This window comes from Microcaecilia unicolor, chromosome 6, assembly GCF_901765095.1.
Source record: "Microcaecilia unicolor chromosome 6, aMicUni1.1, whole genome shotgun sequence".
Classification (NCBI taxonomy): Eukaryota; Metazoa; Chordata; class Amphibia; order Gymnophiona; family Siphonopidae; genus Microcaecilia; species Microcaecilia unicolor.
Window position 1 is genome coordinate 240621089 of NC_044036.1, and position 23505 is coordinate 240644593.

The 23505-nt window shown below is 45.5% G+C and overlaps 1 protein-coding gene across 1 annotated transcript in view; it reads left to right on the top strand.

Moving 5' to 3' along the window:
- CCDC183 (coiled-coil domain containing 183) overlaps positions 1-23505 on the top strand; it is a 237639-nt gene that overhangs the window by 73223 nt on the left and 140911 nt on the right. Inside the window, 3 exon segments of the mRNA XM_030206812.1 lie at positions 17717-17794; positions 20788-20955; positions 22422-22526. Coding sequence (XP_030062672.1) covers positions 17717-17794; positions 20788-20955; positions 22422-22526 — 351 coding nt within the window.

A 23505-nucleotide genomic window follows, 5' to 3' on the forward strand; every position in this document is an offset into this window, starting at 1 on the left:
CCCGGGTGCCAGTGGGTGGGGGTGCTCCACTCCCGCCGCCTCCCGTGGCCGTTCCCGCGGCGCCGCACATTTAACCGGCGAAGCAGCGTCGCAGGCAGCGCCTCGTGCCCTGCTGGTAAAAAAAAAAATCAAATCTCCTTCTCCTCCTCGTCTTGACGTCGACTTGGGCCTTCCAATCAAATTGATTGGAAGGCCCGAGTCGACGTCAAGACGTCAAGACGAGGAGAAGGAAGGAGATTTGATTTTTTTTTTACAAGCAGGGCACGAGGCGCTGCCTGCGACGCTGCTTCGCCGGTTTTAACGGGACTGAGGTGGGGAAGGAGAGGGGCGAAAGGGACTCGGGTGGGGGTGTTCAGAGGGGAGAAGGGGACTGGGGTGGGGGTCTCAGACAGGAGAAGGGGAGGGGAGAAGGGGACTGGAGTGGGGGTGTTCAGAGGGGAGAAGGGGACTGGGGTGGGGGTCTCAGACAGGAGAAGGGGAGGGGAGAAGGGGACTGGAGTGGGGGTGTTCAGAGGGGAGAAGGGGACTGGGGTGGGGGTCTCAGAGGGGAAAAGGGGAGGGGAGAAGGGGACGGGTGGGGATCTCAGAGGGGAGAAGGGGACTGGGGTGGGGGTCTCAGAGAGGGGAGGGGAGAAGGGGGACTGTGGTGGGGGTCTCAGACAGGAGAAGGGGAGGGGAGAAGGGGACTGGAGTGGGGGTGTTCAGAGGGGAGAAGGGGACTGGGGTGGGGATCTCAGAGGGGAGAAGGGAAGGGGAGAAGGGGAGGGGAGAAGGGGACTGGGGTGGGGTGTTCAGAGGGGAGAAGGGGACTGGGGTGGGGGTCTCAGAGGGGAAAAGGGGAGGGGAGAAGGGGACAGGGGTGGGGATCTCAGAGGGGAGAAGGGGACTGGGGTGGGGGTCTCAGAGAGGGGAGGGGAGAAGGGGACTGTGGTGGGGGTCTCAGACAGGAGAAGGGGAGGGGAGAAGGGGACTGGAGTGGGGGTGTTCAGAGGGGAGAAGGGGACTGGGGTGGGGGTCTCAGAGGGGAGAAGGTGACAGGGGTGGGGATCTCAGAGGGGAGAAGGGGACTGGGGTGGGGGTCTCAGACAGGGGAGGGGAGAAGGGGACTGTGGTGGGGGTCTCAGACAGGAGAACGGGAGGGGAGAAGGGGACTGGGGTGGGGGTGTTCAGAGGGGAGAAGGGGGCTGGAACTGGGGGCTGAAAAAAGGGGCAGAGAGAGAGAGAGAGAGGGGACAGATCCTAGATGGAACGGGGAGCGAGAGGGAGGGCAGACCATGGATGGATGGGAGAGGGAGGGCAAATGGTGGATTGAAGGGACAGAGAGAAAGGGCAGGCAGTGGATGGAAGGGACGGCAGAGAGGGCAGACACTGGATGGCAGAGAGAGAGAGAGAGTGAAGACAGATGCTGGATGGAAGGAAGACGGTGAAAAGAAGATGAGGAAAGCAGAAACCAGAGACAACAAACTGTAAATAAAATATATTTTTAAATTTTTTCTGCTTTAGGATAAAGTATTGTAGATGTGTTAAATGTTTATAATAGAACATGTAAATAAGGTAATCTTTTTATTGGACTAATTTTAATACATTTTGATTAACTTTCGGAGAACAAAACCCCCTTCCTCAGGTCAGGATAGGATACTGTAACAGCACTATACTATACTGACCCGAGGACGGAGGTTTTGGCCTCTGAAAGCTAAATGTATTAGTCCAATAAAATGGTATTATTTTACTTTCTATATTTGTTTTATTTCTATTTGTTAATTTGTAAAGTGGTGATTGGTACTTGTTAGGTTTTTTTTTCAAATTTACATCTGCTGTCTTTATATTTTGCACAGTACTAGGGGACAGTTTCTGTTTCTGTGGTGTTGCATTGTATGCAGAGTCTGGCATAGGGGGTTCAGTTTAATTTTTGTCTAAATAGAAAGTTTATGATTACTTATTCTATAGTGGATTAGGGTGTATCTGTGTTTGTGAAAAAGACATGGCTTTCAGTTGGCATTGACTGTGCAGGATCTACGATCTGTACTATTCTGTCTGGTTTCGTTTTACAATAGGTAAATTGATGTTCTAGTGCTCACTGTAGTGTTTAAGATGCTTTCCTTTTCCTTGTGTGACTCGTAGAAATGACTGCTTATGGTATGGTAGAATTGCTCTATAGGTCCTGAGTGTTTTGTATTCTCGGCATGCCTAGTACTGGATTTGGGGGGGGGGGGGGGGGTTAAAAAATGACCGGCCCCGGGTGTCAACTACCCTAGGTACGCCACTGGGTATGTGTTAGTGCTTCCTGCAGCTTAGTAAAAGGACCTCTTGAAAACTTGCAATATGCATAAATTGCATTTTGAATTGTATTAATCTGGGGAGGGAGAGGTGGAATTTATGGGTCTTAGGCAAGAGGGATTATTTTTAATGTAGTACTTTGAAGGGGAGAGTTAGCTGTGGCAAATATGTTCAGATAAAATCAGGGCTTTTTTTGAGGGGGTACTTGGACATACTGAGTACCGGCACCTTTTCCATTGTCTGCTAAAATTGACCCATGGACCCCAAGTTTTAATGAAAGAGCTCAGGATCTACACACCAATTCTGCCTTGTCATAGATTCTGTGACTGGTTGCAGGGGGCCTGGCTATTGTCGGGTGGGTCCTTCGGGTGATCACCTCATCCCTGAAGGGTGGCCTAGCATTTGAGTACCAGCACCTTTTTTGCTAGAAAGAACAGACTGGATAAAATACAAGACGTTTCCCACAGCTAACTCTCCAATAAATGCCAAATATTTATTAACTTCTTTCATGAAGAGATTCACACAAGGTGGTGGGCAACAGGTATAGCTCGACATAAAGAACTTACACTGAAGCAAAACAAGAATGAAATATCCAAATGCTACTACTACTTATCATTTCTATAGCGCTACTAGACCTATGCAGCGCTGTACACTGAACATGTAAGAGACAGTCCCTGCTCGACAGACCTTACAATCTAGTCAAGAAAGACAAACAGGACAAATAAGGGAATTACTTAAGGTGAGAATTATAAAACAGATATGGGTACTGAATGTGAAGAGTTAGGAGTTAAAAGAAGTCTCACAAAGGTGTGCTTTTAGCTTAGATTTGAAGATGGCCAGAGCTGGAGCTTGACTTACTGATTCAATAGAAATCAAACAAAATAAAACATGGAAAAGAAAATAAGATGATACCTTTTTTATTGGACATAACTTAATACATTTCTTGATTAGCTTTCGAAGGTTGCCCTTCTTCGTCAGATCGGAAATAAGCCAGAAAGTCTATTCCAGGCGTATGGTGCAGCAAGATAAAAGGAACAAAGTTGGGAGTTGGCAGTGGAGGAGAAGGGTTCAGATAAGAGTGATTTACCCTATGAATGGAGTTCCCAGGGAGGAGTGTAGGGAGAGATAACAGTGGAGAGGTACTGATGAGCTGCAGAGTGAATGCACTTTTAAGTCAATATGAGGAGTTTGAATTGTATGTGGAAACAGATAGGGAGCCAGTGAAGTGATTGCAGGAGAGGGCTAATATGAGCATAGCAACACTGGTGGGAATGTAAGTCGTGTAGCAGAGTTTTGAACAGATTGAAGGAGAGAGATAGCTTAGTGGGAGACCTATGTAATAGTCTGAGCAGGGCTGCCGAGAGACTGGGCCGGGCCCCACCCCCGCCGCTCCACCCGCCCCCCCTCCGTCCTCCACTGGGCCGGGCCCCCTGCATTGAAATCACAGTGCCTCTCACCTCTGTGTGAAAGCGCTGCAGGCAGCAGCAGATTGCCTCCCTTCGGGCCTCCTTCCCTCCCTGTGTTCCGCCCTCGCGGAAGTTACGTCAGACGAGGGCGGGACACAGGGAGGGAAGGAGGCCCGAAGGGAGGCAATCTGCTGCTGCCTGCAGCGCTTTCACACGGAGGTGAGAGGTGCTGTGATTTCAATGCAGGGGGCCCGGCCCGGTGGCAGACGGTCGATGACGGAGGGCGGGTGGGACTGTGGCGCTCGGGGAATTTTGTCCCCCCTGCACCCAATCTCGGCGGCCTGGAGTCTGAGAGGTGATAAGAATGTGGATAAAGGTTTTGGTAGTGTGCTCAGAAAGGGAGGCACAAATTTTGGTGATAATATAGAGAAATAAACAGGTTTTAGCAGTCTGTTGGATATGTGCAAAGAAAGAGAGAGAGGAGTCAAAGATGACCCAGAGGTTATATGCTGATGAGACAGGGAGGAGGATGAGTGTTATCCACAGCAATAGAGAATGGGGGAAGAGGAGAGGTGGGTTTAGGGCAGTGGTGTGCTGGAGCTGGCTCGCACCGGCTCAGAAGAGCCGGTTGTTAAATTTTCTAAGATCTTGCGAGCCGGTTCTGCACAGTGAGACGGCTCCGGTAAATGAGGTAAGCATGGCAGGAGGGCGCCACAAGCCATGCTTACCTCACCTCCCACAGTCCTTGTTTGCCTGCGCCCACCCCGACCTGAGGGTTTAAATCTTTTATTTACCTCTGTCGCAGCAGCCACATCATTGAAAGCCCTGCCCGTCTCTAGCCTTCCCTTCATGAGTTCGTTCCCTCAGAGTCCCACCTTCTTCTGACGTCATTTCCTCTTTCTGCAAGGGCGGGACTTTGAGAGAATGAACTCACGAAGGGAAGGCTAGAGATGGGCAGGGCTTTCAATGATGCAGGCGCTGCAACGGAGGTAATAAAAAAGATTTAAACCATGCAAGGTAGCACTGTAGCAGGAAGAAAAAGGGGGATGTTGGGGGGCGAAGAGGGTGGGTAAGTGGACATGGATGGATAGATGGATAGAGGGGAGAGGAGAGTTGCTGGACATGGGTGGATGGAGGGGAGAGGAGAGTTGCTGGACATGGGTGGACGGAGGGGAGGGGAGAGAGGAGGGTTGCTGGACATGGGTGGATGGAGGGGAGGGGAGAGAGGAGGGTTGCTGGACATGGGTGGATGGAGGGGAGGGGAGAGAGGAGGGTTGCTGGACATGGGTGGACAGAGGGGAGGGGAGAGTTGCTGGGCATGGGTGGACAGAGGGAAGGGGAGAGGAGAGTTGCTGGACATGGGTGGATGGAGGGGAGGGGAGAGAGGAGAGTTGCTGGACATGGGTGGAGGGGAGGGAAGACAGAGGAAGGAGTGAGATGAGGGAAAAGGGAGAAAATCTGCACATGGATGGAGAAAATAGGCAGAAGCTGGATCCACTGGACAGTCAAGTCTGCGGAGGACCCAGCTTTTGCTTATGGATGTAGGGCAAGAAATGAAGAAGAAAGGAGGAAAGTAAAGAAATAAATGGAAAGGAAGCCCTGGAAATGGAGTTAAGAGGACAGATAGCAGCGGAATCGGATACTGGGCCAGCATGATCAGAAAAACAAAGTCACCAGACAACAAGGTAGAAAAAAATCATTTTATTTTCATTATAGTGTTTGGAATATGTCCACTTTGAGAATCAGGTGCTCGTGCTCAACGTTAAAAGTTTATATTTATTTACCTATTTATGGCATTTTATCCCACATTAAACATGAATTAGATTGAAACCTGGGATCATTTAATTTTTTTTTCCTGGCGAGAGTAATGCATTGCCCCCCCCCCCCCCAGGCTCTCTCCCCAGCTCTGCAATTTTGGGGGGAGGGGTGCGCAGAGGTGGACAAGGGTCGCAGAGGTGGACTGGGGAAAGAGACTGTTGTTAAACATTTACCAGCACACCACTGGTTTAGGGGGAAAGATAAGAAGCTCAGTCTTGGTCATGTTTAGTTTTAGATGGTGGTAAGACATCCAGGCAGCAATGGCAGACAGGCAGGCTGAGACTTGGGCCTGGATTCCTGCTGAAATTTCTGGTGTGGAGAGATAGATCTGTGAATCATCAGCATAAAGGTGATACTGAAAACCATGGGAGGAGATCAGAACACCAAGGGAAGGTTGGAGAAAAAAAGAGGCTCCAGGATAGAGCCCTGAGGTACAGGGCCGGTCTTAGGCAGAGGCGACCAAGGCAGCCGCATAGGGCCCCGCGCTTAGGGAGGCCCCGTGCAGCGCGCCTCAACTCTGCCTCACTCTGACCGACCCCTGCTCGGATGACTGCATCATGATCCCGCTCAGCTGCCGCCGCTCTGCTCCCACCACGTTGCGGCACGGTGCCCACCCCCCGCTGAGCCCGCCGTCAGCAGCCTCCCGCCTCCCCGGACCCCGACAGTTGCACCGACGGCCCCGATAGACAGTTGCAGCGCCAGCACGACGGCCCCGGCTCTCGAAAGAGAGTTGCAGCGACGGCTCACCCCAGCATTTCACTTCCCACTCAACGTCCTGCCTTCTGTTGAGGTATTTCCTGTTTGGCGGGCAGGAGTCACTGAGCGGGAAAACTGCCTGGAGCCTGGTCGGAGGTGAGCCGGTGTGCGAGTGAGTGTGACTTAAAAATAAATAAAGACAGTCAAGTGGAGCTCGAGCTGGAGCAAGTTTGTGCCACTGCCATTAAAAGGCAAGCCAGGTATGATGATAACTTTTCTTATAAGGAAGAAGGAAGTTTCAAACCCCTTTTGTGCCATTTTAAAGGTAAATACTATTGCAGTAGTCTATTAGTCTCCCATCAGTAATTAAGTCAAAATTCAGTGTTTTATGAAGGGCAGTGACAGGAAAAGATCAAGAGGTTAGCTAAAGTGGTGCGTGAATGTGTGAGGGGTGGAGACAGGGGCAAGTGGAGAGGGCTAGTAGTGTCAGACTTTACTGTTAATTTGCCCAAAGTTATTGAAAACCTAAAGAATCCCAAGTGGGCAGACTAAAAATTGTCCATCTAAAGGTACTTATCTTGCTAAGCTGGCCAGATCATGTGTATTTAGGAGAATTTGAGTTTCCAAAGCAAATAGCATTGTAGCCTCAAGAAAGAGGGGCATTTCTCTAAGCATGTTCAGCTTAGGAGAGGAAAAGAGCACATAAAAAAATCAATTTCCAAGGAACCTTTTAAAATTAAAAATAGGGGAATTTGAAAGTACTAGATCTTTTCTTAGTATTTTTCCTTTATTCTCCTTTGTTATGAGAATTGGAACTACTAATTGTAGTGGATTTGAACTGAATTTCTGGGGAGGGGGGTTCATGATAGCATTTGGCTTATTATTTCAATCAGTTTTTTTGTACAAGTTGTACAAGTTTAGCTTCATTTGTCTTTATTTGAAATTGCATAAATAAAAAATTTTCAAAAAATGGAATAATCTTATCAATGGGGTGGAGCTAGGGTGGGGGCGGGGCTATGGTGAGGGCAGGGCTAAGGTGGGGAGGGGCTAGGATGGGGCCCCACCAAATTGGTCTGCACAGGGCCCCGCACTTGCTAAGACCGGCCCTGCTGAGGTACACCAACTGATAGTGGGATTGAAGTGGCGGAGGATCCACCAGAGCATACACTAAAAGTATGATGGAAGAGATAAGAATAAAACCAGGAAAGAACAGAGCCCTGAAATCCAAATGAGAACAGTGTATCAAGGAGTAGGTGGTGATCAACAGTGTCAAAAGCAGCAGATAGTTTGAGAAGGATGAGGATAAAATAAAGACCTTTGAATCTGGCCAGGAACAGGTCATTGGAGACTTTAGCAAGGGCTATTTCAGTTGAATGTAGAAGGCAAGAGCCAGATTGAAGTGAATCACAAATAACTTCAGATAAATGAAAGTCAAAAGAACAGCCATGAACAGGGAAGGGGAAAGGGAGGAGGGAGATGGGCCAATAGTTGGAAGGGCAGGTAGGGTCCGATGAAGATTTTTGGAGGAGTGCTATAACTACGCCATGTTTGAATGCATCAGGAAAAGTTGCAGTGGAAAGTGAAAGAATGAGGATATGACAGATAGAAGGGATGATAATATGAGAGAGAGTGCTGAGTAGATGGGTGAGAATAGGATCAAAGGAACAGGTAGTCAGTTTGGAAGAGGAAAGAAAATGTGCGGTTTCCTCTTCAGTGATTTCAGAAAAGGAAGAAAAGGAGGCAGGGGTTGAAGGAGGGTTAACAGAATGGACTGGAGCAAGGAGAGATGGAAGTGAGTTGGTTGAGAACTCAAGGTTAATCTTGTGAACCTTATGAAAGTACTCAGCCACAGTCTGTGGAAAAAGTGAAGGAAGGGTTGGAGATGAAGGCACTTTGAGGAGAGAGTTCAGTGTGGCAAACAGATGTAGAGGGTTTGAGCCAAGTGGATGTAGTAGTCCTGTTTGGCAAGTGAAAGAGCAGACTGGAAGGAGGTCAGCAAGAATTTGAAATGTATGGGCATGGGATTTCAGCCAAAGGCGTTCAGCATATCGGGTATAAGAATGTAGATAGAGGATTCCAGAGGTCAACCAAGGCTGCGATTTGGAACGCCTTACAGAACCAAGGCTTCGGTTTGGAACGCCTTACAGAACAGGGAATGGGAGGAGCGAGGGAATCCAGAGCAGAGCAGAGTATTACAGGAAGAGACAGCCTCACTGACAGGCTTGGATACCCTAGCTAAGGTAACATTCAAGCACCTGTCTGATCTCCTTTGCAACTTTCTTTAAATTAGTACCTTATTTTCATACTCCTGTTACTCTAGCTTATCTATCTATACTTTTCATCTTTACTTACATCCTATGCTATTAAAATGTTTTATTGTGTGTTGTGTTGACATTGTAATATAGCATACTATGCCATACTTTGTATTGTTTGAATATTTTTGCTGCTATAATTGTCTATTGCATATGTCTGAGTTATTCTTGCTGTACACCACCTTGAGTGAATTCCTTCAAAAAGGTGGTAAATAAATCCAAATAAATAAATACAGCCTGAAGATTCCTAAATGGTGCAGATTGGATGGGACTGGGAGGGAGGGGTTTAAGTGTGAAAGTTATCAAATGATGGTCAGAGAGGGGAAGAAGTGAGGTGCAGAAACTGGAGAGTGAGCAATTTGAAAAGAAGACAAGATCAAGACAGTGGCCATTCTGGTGAGTAGGAGTAGTGGAGCACAGCTGAAGATTAAAGGGGGATATTAAAGCAAGAAACTAAGAGGCATAAGAGTCAGAGGGATCATTAGCATGAATGTTAAAATCCCCAAGAATGAGGGAAAGATGAAGGTTTGAGAGAGAAGGAAAGCCAGGGGTCAAAATCAGTGAGAAAGGAAGAAAGGGAATTATCAGGGGGACGATAAATGACTGCTACTCGGAGAGGTAGAGAATAGATGGATAGAGTGGACTTCGAAGGGAAGAAAAGCAGTGAGGTGGAAGAAAAGATCAAAATGTACAAGAGGGTGAGAGTAGTAGCCAGACACCACCTCCCCGTCAAACTTGGCGAGGTATATGGGAGAAAGACCTCCATGACACAGGGCAGCAGCTGGAGCACAGTCTTCAGGGCATTGCCAAGTCTCAGCTAGTGCAAGCAGATGAGAGATAAAGAGGTCGTGGATATAGGAAAGCTTGTTGGAGAGAGTGGGCATTCCACAAGGCACATGAGAAAGGCAGAGAAGAAGGGGAAAGGAGAGGAACAGAAATTAGATTGGAGACATTGCAGTGTGACCTGCACGAGTAGGGTAAGAGTTGATATGGAGGACTAAGATTGAGATTGATATCCCTAGCAGAGAGCAGGAGAAGGAGCCAGAGAGTACAGAGAACAATAGAAGAGACGTGATGAAGATGAGATGCACTCAGACAGAATGGAGATGGTTGAATTAAAGGAAAAATAATGTTGAAGCTTGAGAGCTGAGAAGAAGGGACAAAACAGGGATGGTGAGATGATGAAACAGAATGTGGGCAATGTGGTCCTGAGATATACAGTGGTTTCAGATGAAGAAAGATTGGGAAGGGAGAGTATCAAGAAAAGAAATTGTACTGGAGTCATTGGGAATAGTAGAAAGAAAATAAAACTTGCAGAGAGAAACTACTTTGCCTGCTATTTGGCGCACGGCACCTGGAGCAGAGGCCTTCTGTGGTTTGGGGTGGACCTGGGAGTCACCCTGGAGAAGACTGAGAGGATATGCAGATGGCTGCAAGTCCTCCACAGCATCTTGAAGCCAGCTGGTGGAAGTGCTAGGCATGGACCTGGCATAACACATAAAACATTTAGGTAAACTTCAAAATAGGCACATTAAAAATCTTAGCAATAGCAATGATATAATACAGTCTCAATCGTAAATACATTAAAACAGCACAGTAGAACTTTTATAACAGGAATAAGATAAAATATGAAAGCCTGACAGTCAGCACAGTAAAATATTCATATAACAGATTTATGACACTTAAAATGTCATCCCAATACAATGGAGTATCTTAATAAGCAGACAGAGGAGTTATTTTCTTTTCCAATAAGAATGTGTTGGTATTTGTATTTGTGGTTTTGATGTATTGTATGTTGTTACGGTTGTCGTCATCGATGTCTGTGTTCCTCCTTTTTACCTACTCTAATTACCTGCAGTTCCAGTCAGTGACCTGTGGGGTCACTGTAGAGTGGTGGAGGCCAAGCTGGTGATGTCATCAGCACTGAGCGCTTCTTAAGCTGGCTTCTGAGAGTGCTCAGTGTTTTGGCAATTACCCCGCCTGGGCCCTGGTAGTTCCAACTTCTGTTTCTTTGTGGGGCCATGGCCTGAAGCTTTGCTACAGGTTTTCCTTATTCTGTGTTCCTGTGGACAACTGTTTCCAAGCCAGGGAATCCTGAGGACAGTGGTGTGCTGGAGCCGGCTCGCACCGGCTCGCAAGAGCCAGTTGTTAACTTTGCTCGGTTCTTGCGAGCCGGTTGTTAACTTTGCTCGGCTCTTGCGAGCCGGCTCTCCTCCCTCCTTCCCTCCCTCCCTCCGGATCCGGTCCCTCACGTCACCGACCTGACTCTTCGAATTCTTCGGGGCAGGCAGTCTTACCTGCCCACTGCCAGCGCTGACTCTCCCCCACTGGTGCTGCCGGTTTGTGCTTTAAAAATGGCCGCCGAGACTTCCAGAGGCGGCCTCGTGAGACTTCTGCTGAAGTCTCGGAGGCCATTTTGAAGCGCGAACCAGCAGCGCCAGCGGGAGAGAGTCAGCGCTGGCAGCTGGCAGGCAAGATTGCCTGCCCTGAAGAATTCCAAGAATCAGGTCGGGTCAGTGATGTGAGGATCCGGAGAGAGGGAGGGAGGAGAATTCGCCGAACCACCCGGGAGGGGGTGGCAGGGGAGAGAAGGGAGTCGCTGGGCATGGGCACATGCAGGGCAGGGAAGAGGAGGGTCATTGCTGGACATGGGTGGATGGAGGGCAGGGGAAAGGAGGGTCACTGGGTATGGGTGCATGCAGGGCAGGGGCGAGAAGGGTCACTAGGTATGGGTGCATGCAGGGCAGGGGAGAGGAGGGTCACTGCTGGACATGGGTGGATGGAGGGCAGGGGAAAGGAGGGTCACTGGGTATGGGTGCATGCAGGGCAGGGGAGAGGAGGGTCGCTGGGCATGGGTGGATGGAGGGCAGGGGGAGAGAAGGGTCACTGGACATGAGTGGCTGGAGGGCAGGGTGGAGAGAAGGGTCGCTGGACATGGGTAGATGGAGGGCAGGGGAGAGGAGGGGAGAGAGAAGAAATGCTGGACATGGATGGAGGGGAGGGAAGAGTGAGGAAGGAGATGAGGTGAAGAGAAAAACTGCACATGGATGAAGAAAATAGGCAGAAGCTGAGGACCAGAAATAAAGAAGAAAGGAGGAAAGGAAACGGAGTTAAGAGGACAGATAGCAGCAGAATCGGATACTGGGCCAGCATGATTAGAAAAACAGTCACCAGACAACAAAGTGTTTGGAATATGTTCACTTTGAGAATCAGGTGCTCAACATTAAAAGTTTATATTTATTTACTTATTTATGGCATTTTATCACACATTAAACGCTAAAAGATTTTCCCGCACACTCCTCAACCTACACTTCCAAAGCTGCAAAGGATTAAAATACAGACAAACACACGCTACCAGCTTCTCTTACATGAGCATGAAGATGTGGAATGCACTGCCAACAAATCTGAAAACAAATAACGAAATCACTAACTTTCGCAAATCTCTGAAAACCTATCTGTTCACCAAAGCCTACCATGAGAATCAATAGTGTAACTATAACACCTCACCACTCCACCACACTCTGAACAACGCCCTTCTATAACTGTCCGTCTAGCTCTTCTATATCAACCTCAACCTCATTATATTACCAAATGTATCTTTTTATCCTGTAATGGCGATGACATTACAGGTCTTTGTAAGCCACATTGAGCCTGCAAATAGGTGGGAAAATGTGGGATACAAGTGCAATAAATAAATAAATAAATAAATAAATTAGATTGGAACCTGGGATCATTTAATTTTTTTTTCCCTGGAGTAATGCATTGCCACCCCCCCCCCCCCCCAGGCTCTGTCCCCGGCTATAGCCAGCTCTGCAATTTGGGGGGGGGCACAGAGGGGGATGGGGGGGGCGCAGAGGGGGACCGGGGAGAGAGCCTGTTGTTAAACATTTACCAGCACACCATTGCCTGAGGAGTAAAAGCTTGGCCTACAGCTTTTCCTTATGCTGTGTTCCTGTAAAGCCTGCTTTCAAGCTTGAGAGTCCTGAGGAGTAAAAGCTTGGCCTACATCTTTCACCTTATGCTGTGTTCCAGTGGAAGTCTGCCTCAAAGCCAGGGAGCCCTGAGGAGTAAAGCTTTGCCTACAGCTTTCACCTATTGCTGTGTTCCTGTGAAGCCTGCTTTCAAGCTTGGTAGTTCTGAGGAGTAATAGCTCTGCCTTCAGCTTTCACCTTTGCTTGGGTCCAGTGAAGCCTACTGCCAGGCCTGTGAGTCCTGAGCCTCCTGTGCCTCAGTTGAGATTCCAGTTGCCCACCGTGAGTCCTTACTCGCTTTATGCAGTGAGTGGACTTGTGCTGTGTTTGGGATTGTGTGGGCTGGATGACAGGCAATGCTGCAGGTGCAGTGGTTGAGGCCACGTCGCGAGGTATCTCTGGACGAGGGAGTGGTGCTTGGAGCACAGAGGTGTCTGCATGGCCCTTGGATGTTGTGCGGGTCCGTTGAGTATTCTACCTTAGGAGCATAGGCTCAGGTTTGGCTTCTTTACCTTGCTTGCCTTGGGAGCGTCGGCTCGGGCTTTTTTGCTTTACCTTGCTTGCCTTGGGAGTGTCGGCTTGGGCTTTGTTACTTTACCTTGGGAGCATCAGCTCGGGCTTTGCTGCTTTGTCTTGGGAGCGTCGGCTCGGTCTTTGTTGCTTTGCCTTGGGAGTGTCAGCTCGGGCTTTGTTGCTTTGCCTTGGGAGCGTCGGCTCGGGCTTTGTTGCTTTATTTATTTACTTATTGCATTTGTATCCCACATTTTCCCACCTCTTTGCAGGCTCAATGTGGCTTACAATACATCATGAATAATGGAGATATGTAAGAAATAAACATTTAGTATTATAGAAGGATCTTGGGTAACATGATAATGATAAAGCATGATATTAATATAACAAGCAAATAGTAAAGACAATTCTGGGTATGTGTGAAGGAGTTCATATTTGTTGGTCTTTGTGGTATGTCTTGTTAAAGAGATGGGTCTTCAATAGTTTGCGGAAGTTGGTTAGTTCATGGATCGATTTTAAGTATGCTTGCCTTGGGAGCATCGGCTCGGGCTTTGTTTTTTTTCTCGTTTGTTTTGCTTCTGCTCCACTCTGGTGTTGAAGGAGCTTGCCGCGGTTATTCCGTGGCTCATCTGAGCGTACTGACAGAATGAACCCTTTCTTAACCGCTAGCGGTGTTACCTCTGTCAGCCAAATATTGGCTGTTTGTCCTTGTCCCGATAGGGCGGGCCCCTTTGCCTAGTCTATTGTGTTCTACTGTATGCAATATGTTTGCATTGCTCTGCTAGTACTGAGATGTGCAGCTAGGCTGCTTGTTTTTGATTTCCCCATAAAGCTAGGCTGTTTTACTTTACCTTTACTGTATACTTTATGCTTTACATTGCGTTTGATAGTATTGAGATGTGCAGCTATGCTACTTATGATACAGCTACGCTGTTCTACTTTACCTTTACTATATATGTTATGCTTTGCATTGTTTCCGCTAGTAGTGAGATGTGCAGCTAGGCTGCTTATATTTGTTTCCCCTATACAACTAAGCTGTTCTACTTTACCTTATTTTATGTTTTAAGTTTGCCTTGCTTCAGCCAGGATAGACTGTATAGCTAGGCTGCCTGTTTTCCTTTCTGTGCTGTTTGGCTACCCTTTTAGCCCTGTGTTTTTGTTTCTAATAAAGCTGCCTCAGTTCATCTCCACTTGTGGTTCAGTTCTTGGGAGCACTCTTAGGTCTGGGGAGACTCGGTCTACCCAGAAGTGGTTGGGTGATTCTCACGTGGCCACCTCTGGACCAAGGGCTCACAAACGTCACATATGTTTTAAATTTGTATACTGCTTTGGATTACTTTTAGTCTATAAAGTAGTATAGGAAATTTTAAATAAAAAGCAGTACAGAAAAAATTAAACATTAAGAGAATCTGAACTGGATTAGACTGTTAGGGTTGACTTAGGGCAAATGCAGCCTTATGTAAAATATCAGCTAAGTAAGAGTAGTAGCCTAAAGGCTAGAGCAGAATGCTATGAACCAGAGACCCCTTAGAAGCATAAATTTATCTCCGCCTTTTTTTTAAAACTATGGAGCCCTTAGATTGTAAGCCTGCTGAGAAAGAAAAATACCTAAATGTAACTTGCCTTGAGCCTCCCCCCCCCCCCCCCCCACACACACACTTTAGAAGATTAGTTAAAGAATAACACCATCAGCAGCATCCATGTCCACTTTTGCTTTTTTACCAATGGCCTCAGTGGGTATAGGTCAAGGTGCTTCTCCAAGTGGGGTTGGGGCATGTCCCAAATGTCAGATCAAGAAAAATTGATTCCAGTCTTTAAATTTGTCTTCTAAAGTGTTAACATTTATCCAGATGACTGTTCTTTCTCTTGGTCTATCATTTGTACTGACTCAATTTTATCACTCATTTAATGTTAGGGTCCAGTTGAATAAATTTTCTTATGGTTCCACTAATTTGGTGATTGAAACCTTTCAGAAGTTGGTGTTGAGGGATGTCACTATGATTGAGGATAATTTGGGTTTTGTTCGTAGTAATTTTTAACTTGGGATCAACAACAAACTCTCTTACTTGAGACTGTGCATTTGTTTTTTGGGGATTCATCCATTACACAGTGCAGATTACTTTCCCCATTCCTTTGTTTTTTGGGGGTTATGCCTGACAAACAGTGCATATTATTTCCCACATGCATTTGCTTTTTGGAAGTTGTATCTGCCACACAGTGCAGGTTTCTTTTCCCATGCCTTTGTTTTTTGGGATCATACCTTCCACAAAGTGCAGGTTACTTCCCTCACACCTTTGATTTTTGGGGGTTGTACATGCCGCACAGTGCAGGTTACTTTCCCCTTTTGATTTTTGGGGCTTGTACATGCCGCGCAGTGTACTTTCCCTATGTCTTTTTTTTTTAAGGGGGTTGCACCTGCTACACAGTGCACATTACTATCCCCATGCCTTTGATTTTTGCAGTTGTACCTGATGTGCAGTACAGGTTTCCCTTCTCTCGCCTTTGTATTTTAGGGTTGTACTTGTCATGCAGTTTAGGTTACTTTCCCATGGCTTTAATTTTGGTGGTTGTATTTGCTATACAGTACAGGTTGCTTTCTTTCTATATGCTTTTTATTTTAAGCACAGCAATTATTTCAAAGCTGTTTTGAGCCAAAGTGCTCCATTCTTGGTTTTCATCTTTTTGTCCTTCAGGGATCCACTGTATATATCCCACTTTTTTTTAAAATCCCAGTACCATTCTTATCCCCACCACCTCCTTTGAAAGGGCATTCCAAGCATCCACCACTCTTTCTGAAAATAAATATATTTCTTGTAACACACATAATTTAGTCAGTTCCAAAGAGAAACTGCTTGCCTTGTTTTTCTTGAAAACAACAGGCTAGATTTATGAATAAGTACTACCACATACTCATGTGCTAACAAATATTTTAATGTATATACTATTTACCCTAGATCCCCTTTCACACAATAGAATCTATTTACTGCTAGTGTGAATTGATGGCATTAGCAGTGCTAAAAGGGGCTGTATGCTTTAGCATGATGTAGCTATTGGAAAAGCGCCCACAAGAAATGAAATCTCAGTTATGCTCCTAGCAGACTTGTATTAGATACAGTAGCTTATAGGGATGTGCATTCATGAGTGCTCATTTTGTGTGGATGTCTAAAAATTTACAGTATGTGCAAATTTTATGGGAATCTACCTATGAATTATTACATGTACTAGTAAAAAAGACCCGTTTCTGTTTGAAAGGAAACGGGCGCTAGCAAGGTTTTCCTCTGAGTGTGTATGTTTGAGAGAGTGTATGTGAGAGTGACTGTGTGAGAGAGGCTTCTGTTCCTGCTGCTGTGCATTCCCCGTGTTGTGCTGATTCGCTGCTCCCTGTATCGTGGCTCCGCCCCTCTCCCTTCTACTGGCCAATCTGGTGTGGGTTGTGTGACGTAACTATTATCTACTCCAACTCCAGACCACCTCCAAGGGATCCACGGTTCCAGGCAACCTCAGAATGTTGGAGGTGAGAATTATTATATAGGATAATCAATTTGCATGCACAAAAAGTTCTTGAGCGCGTAGAATCTGCAGAAAAATCATGAATTTGTGGAAAAAATACCCACATAAAAGCCTGCATAGAAATCTTAAACTTAATTTAAAATGAATACTAACAACTTTTGGCCATGTGCACCCCTAGTGGCTTATTAAGTGTTCTGTGAGTCGATAGTGTTCTGCCCCCGGCAGCCTTACACTAGTCTTACAGTATAGCCCTAAAATGTGTTTTTCTTTACTATTATTCTCACTTCTAAGGATTCTTACTGCTGCCATCACTCCCAGCAAAGATATATGAGCAGTGCATTGTGTGAAGTGTAGTCTCACATGTATCACAGCCACCCCACCCCTGTTGTGTAAAGTTTGTTACTAGTGGTTTATTCTCCTGCAAAAGCCTCCTGCCTTTCTCAGCCAAGCTTAATTCCTTTCTTCTCTTACTGCTATTTCCTGATTATTCCTACTATCTCTGTTCTGATGGGCCAGCTAGGGTATGACCTTTCTCTCCAATCAAGGAATGCCCTCTGGGACCACCTCTTCTACCTGGTGGCAGGTTCTGTCCCTATTGGTCCCTTTACCTCCCTCTCCCTAGACTTCTGTGGGTCTTTTCTTGACCTCCCTCTCTCCATGAAGCAGACATTCTCCTTCTTGCCTCAGACAGCATGGGTCCTCCTGTTCCCTTGAACAAGACCCGTCTTATTACCTCATTCATTCTTTCTCTCAAGATATCGCACAAACCCATCTCTGAACTGCTTTCATCTACCTGACCACTCTCCCACCTCTGCAAAAAGGTTTCTTTCTCTTCAAATTTCTACCTCCTCCCCCCCCCACCCCCCAAATTCAGCTTTCAGAACTATGAAGTCAATTGTCGTGGGGCAGCACTTCTGAGATTCTAATAACTGTGAATAAATCAGCTACTTTATTCAATAAAGTAAAATTCAGAAAAGTAAGAGACTTCAGGTATGTTCTGGTGTGTGGAGGTTATACTTCTTGGATATTAAAGCTTTAAGGATATTATGTTTTAAGAGGCCTTGACAGATAGGGGTTCAACGAAACCAAGCAAGAGAGGTTTCCATGTACCATTCATACATAAAATCATTGAACATCCTTATCTCATGTGGTAATTCAAATCTGTGAAGTCTTGAAAATATGTCACCTATACCTTCCTATCTGTATCTCTGTACAGTACAATGAGTCTGCCATATCGGAGGCATGCACAGGCAAAACCCAAAGAAAGGTGGAGTTAATGAGAGGCACCGTAGAGGTAAGAAAAAAACATTAAATACACAGCTGTTATACTGTATATAGCCTGACACTATGGAGATGGTATTGTAGACAACTTCAGAGTTCGAGAACAACCAGGATATTCAGAAAGAATATACATTATATTAAAACTCACATGCATTACCACCAGTGTGTGCAAATCCATTTAATGCTTATTCATTAAGGATATCCTGAAAGCCTGATTGGTTGGTGGCCCTCTAAGATCAGCGCTCCCCACCCCTTGTATACCAAATCATTACACACAGCTTGACAGTACAGAAACTGCATATACATCTGGATTCTATAGAAACAGTGTATAAAAAACCATTATACACACCCTAACACATAGAGATGGCATACCAAAATCATTGCACAGCCTATTGCTGTACAGAGACAGTATACAAAACCATGGTACGTGGCTTGACAGAATAGATATAGTATATACATCATTAGATAAAGTTTGATACCACACAGATTGTATACAAAACCATTACACACACATGTAATCATAGAGACAGGTAGTGAGCCTTCACAACAAATGGGAAATAGTAATAGGTGCAGCAGGAAATGTCAGACAAGAAAAGACATTTTACATCACTAGGCTCATCTCTCTGTACATCATTTAAAGCCTGAAAAGCCCCTTGACTATATCCTTTACCTTTTGCACTGTCATAGACTGTATTGACCTTGTCTTTACCCTTGCTTCTCCCCTGCTTAGGACACTGTGCTTGTCATGTGCTTTCTTGAATTCTGATATTATCTTGACCTCTACCAGCAGAGCTGCAAGGCTGTTCCATTCATCCACTAGAGTTTCTATCGAATACTGCTTCCCTGTCTTACATTTCAGTTTGTACCCCCTCCAGATTTATATTCTAAAACTTCCTCTTTTTAAAGAAATGCTTTCCTCTGGTGCATGATTTATAACTTTTAAGACATTTAAATATCTATATATCCCCCTTTCCCTGCAGGGTAGACATATTTGATCCTTAAATCTTACCTCCTAGCTTCTATGGTACACATTTCAGTTGCTTTCCCTCTATTGCCTGTATAAATGCCTGATCTTGGTGGTAGTGCTGGTGGTGATGTTGGGGGTTGTGATGGGGGGGGGGGGGGGGTGCTTAAAGTTTTTGACCCAACAGTTTCTTCCTCCCTCTTTTGGGATACCAACAGACTTATTTTTGAAAGAGATCGCCGGCGATCTTCCGACACAAATCGGGAGATGGCCGGCCATCTCCTAAAAACGGCCAAATCGGTATAATTGAAAGCCGATTTTTGGACACACTCGCCGGCATTCCGTCGCGGAGGTGGCTAAACTTCAAGGGGGCGTGTCGGCAGGGTAGTGAAGGTGGGATGCGGGCGTGCTTACGAGATGGCCAGCTTTAGCTGATAATGGAAAAAAGAAAACCGGCGATGACGAGCATTTGGCCGGTTTTACTTGGTCTATTTATTTTCACGACCAAGTCTCAAAAAGATGCCCAAACTGACCAGATGACCACCGGAAGGAATCGGGGATGACCTCCCCATACTCCTCCAGTGGTCACCAACCCCCTCCCACCCAAAAAAAAACTTTAAAACATTTCCTTCCTAGGAGGGGAAGCCAGTCGGCCAGCTCGTAAAAAAAAAAGGATCTTGCTGATCAGTTATGTTATGACTTACTTGTTCTGGAGTGCTGTATTTTGTGATACTGTTTTGAGAAATGTTCAAGAAAGACTTCATACAAATTAAAAAAGTCCTTGCCATTCATTTTCCCTTGATGGCCATCCCTGACTTGCACTTCCCTTAATAGCCGTCTTTCTCTCCGAAAGTGCACTTTTCTTAATGGCCGGCTTTCTCCCCAAACATGGAAATCAAAACAGTTTTTGCTCACAGCTTTTTTTAGTAGTAACAGTGGGATTTGAACCAGCCACCTCTGCATTACAAGCGCTATGATGTAACCACTTGGCCACAGCTCCACTTACTTGGCTGTCCTTCCCTTTTGATTATACCCCTTCAGGTCTCTCTCAGCCAATCACAGTGCATCAAGCTGTCTGTGAGTGGCTGAGAGAGACCTGGAGGGGTATAATCAAAAGGGAGGGACACCCAAGTAAGTGGAGCTGTGGCCAAGTGGTTACATTACTGGCCTTGTAATGCAGAGGTGGCTGGTTCAAATCCCACTGTTACTACAAATAAAGCAGTGTGTAAAAACTTTTGATTTCCCTGTTCAGGGAGAAAGCCGGCCATTAAGAGAAGTGCACTTTCGGAGAGAAAGACGGCTATTAAGGGAAAATGCATGGCAGGGACTTTTTTCATTTGTGTGAAGTCTTTCTTGAACATTTCTCAAAACAGTATCACAAAATACAGCACTCCTGAACAAGTAAGTCATAACATAACTGATCAGCAAGATCTAAACATCCAGAAGTGTCAGTGCACTACGAATGCTGGCCCCTCCCACGGCCAAATGCCTTGGATTTGGCCGGGTTTGAGATGACCGGTTCCAGTTTCCATTATCGCTGAAAAACAAAGTCGGCCATCTCAAACCCTGCGATCTGTGGCATTTGACCGGCCCCAACCGTATTATCAAAACAAAAGTTGGTCGGCCATCTTTTTCGATAATACTGTTCCGGCCAGCTGTTGCGGTGCCGCCAAAATAGATCGCCGGCGCCATTTGATTATGCCCCTCCAACTCAATCAAAGCAGTTCCCTACTGAGACTATGGTGCCATGATTATCTGGAGTATCCCTCCATTTTCTGTCTAGACCAGGTTTTGCAGTGGTAACCCTTGGATGGGGGCACAGACAAGAGCTCTTTGTGGAACACAGTACTTGCACACCTTGAACATGTTAGGAAATGGCTGGGACTCCCTCTTGCTCAGTTTGAAAACTGAACTTGGATCTTCTTCTGGCCATGCAGAATGCCACAACTGAGCCAAGGGGTGACCCTTGAATAGACGTTTTGAAGTCACCTGCTTTACAATGAGCACTTCCCAGACCCTCACCTGCACTATCCCCATTGTAGGTTGCCAAGGAGAAGTTAGAAAAAGAAATATTTGATCAAATGAATATACATAACCAGCTACAGTATGAAGTAATGAAACGTGAGAAGCTCCTGGAAGACTTGAAGACTGAACTAGAAATATTGAAATATACAGTTCATCTTGATAAGGGTGAAAATGACTTAGCACAGGTAAACTAAACTTTTTCCTCCCAGGGAAAAATTCCCATTTCGACTAGCCTAACATGGAGGATAGATGAAGAGACTAGGACAGTGACTAATTTTCTATTGATTGTTGTTTTTTGTCTCTCCCTGCTGTATGATTTAAGAGCAAAGAGGAAAGTGTGACTATTTTATGTGCATTATTCAATTCCATTTATACAGGGGGTGAAGTCTGCACTCAATTACATTTTGCATTTCTCACCCTCAGACACTTGAATTTGTACCAAAATTATGGGGCCCTTCACTAAAATGCATTGAGCACTTAACATGCAGTTACATTAGCTAGCAAATGCAGAGCTTCATAAAGGAGCTTTGTGGTATTTTTGCAGTTAGTGCATGGTAAACCAAATGTTTAAGTGCTTTTGGTGTCTGGGGGTGTGGAAGGTGTTTGGCAGTTAAGTTGGAGGCAGTAAGTGCTCCTGTATTAACTCTTTGCAGGTACCATGTGCAAATGACAAAAAAAATAATGGGAACATCCACAAAAGGTTTTGCATAAAATATGTAGTTGCCATGTAGTAAAATCCAGCGTTAAGCTGCAGTAACTGTGAATTTTACTATGCTTTAAAAGATTAAAGCAACTCACCCCCTCCCCCCTTCAACTTTCTAAACAATAGTGGTTTGGAAAATTGTGCTAAAATATTCACAAATACACCAGAAATCATTTAGTTCCTGAAGTTTGGGAATGATACCTAAAATAAGCATTTTGCCAGTCTTTACCTCTGAACATATTCATAGTCATAAGAAAGTCTTACTATGGGACTCTGCAGCTGACTATTTAGCCGATGGTGGGACAGCTTCTATAATGCTTATGATATCTCACTAGGTTCAAAAAGGTGGATTAATAAATCCTTAGCTTCTAAAATTGTAAGTGAATTCCTGCTGTTAGTCTTTTTTGATATAAAGCATAAACTGTTGAAATGGTGTGAACTGGGGCGGGGGTGGGATGGTACATTGGACCCCTACTGCAGCCACTTTTTCATTACGTGCAGGTTTGGAAGCTTGACATAGGACTCCAGATCATTTAGTGATCAGCAGCGCACTTACCTTTGAAAGATGTCAACTTAATTTCACTATAAGAAAGGGTCATGTGAACCTTTAGTACTTGCTACATTCCTGATGCCTTATAGAATTGTCTAAAGTCCTCTAAGAGCTCTTTCTTAAAATGACTGTGTGACACTGAGCAGGAGGGAGAGAGAGTACTTTATACTTGACTCACATCTCTTACAGAACTGTGAGCTAGCCAAACAGAGGGGCAGCAAGCTTTTTTCTTCTAGCCATGTTTGACTTTTTGACACATGACTTTCCTTAGGTGCATGAACAACATGTACCTCCATGCAGTCAGCTAGCCACAAACTACGGTCTGCCTTGGTGCAGTGCTGGAGCTTCTGGCCTGGGATTCTGCAGGTTTTTCATACAATCACGTCTTTTTCTCACAGAGGGTCCGTCAGCTGGAGAACAACATTGCGAAGATGGAAACCAAGTGGAGTGCTGCCAAGACTCTCCATCGGACATACCTGAGCATACTGGACTGCCTTAAGTTTGTGAGCTCTTCTAGTAACTCATTTGAATGGAATGGCAACTCCTTGCACACTTACTTGCAGCCAGACCTTAACTCAAAATGAAGCCCCTCTTTTCAGGGCAATCTCATCCCTCTTTTCAGGGGTCCAAGTGAAATTCTGTTGGTATGTAAGTGGGATGGGATGAAATCCAGGGCAATATAAAGACCCCAAAGATTTTTTTTCATTTCATTCTCTTCACCTGAGAATGATGTATGTTAATATCACTTAGAGGGATCAAATGGCCTAGTGCAGGGGTTCTCAAAAGAATCCATGGAACACGCCAAGCCAGTCAGGTTTTCAAGATACTTCAACTGTAAGTAAATATATCTCATGCCTATTCATTGTGGGTATCCTGAAAACCTGACTGCTTTGGCATGTCCTAAGGCTGGGTTGAGAACCCCTGGCCTAATGGTGAGTTTTCAGCACTGCTCAGATGAGTTCTTCTAACACTTGCAGTTCTAAAATATAGACAGTACAATTTGCATAAAGCATGTGGGTGAAGTTGGCAAGTGTATTAAAGAGAAAATAAATACCAGGGCTTGCACTGTAGGCATATGCTTTGAGCATGTTGACAGAAGAGCTGGGAAGAACAGGCTTGAGCAATAGAAATGTACCAGAAGGAGATTAACTGAAGTGAGGGGGTAAAAACATAAACCCTCTGGCATGCAGTCTCCCAAAGAGAACACTGGCCCTCTCTTTTGCTTCAGAATGGGTTTCTGGCTGCATACAGCCTCAGATGGCTCTGACATGTGAATATAGTTTTGAAGATACTAATATAATTGCCTTAATTATTCCCTCCAGAAACTGGGTTTAACCTAACTTGAATTAACTATTACTATAAACTCAGATCCAAGGACAATAATTACCTGTCATTATCACTTGCCTTTTGATGCTTAATTGTTATTTTATATCTTATTCTCAATTTGTATAATTGTTTTTCTTGGATTATAGCTTGCACTAC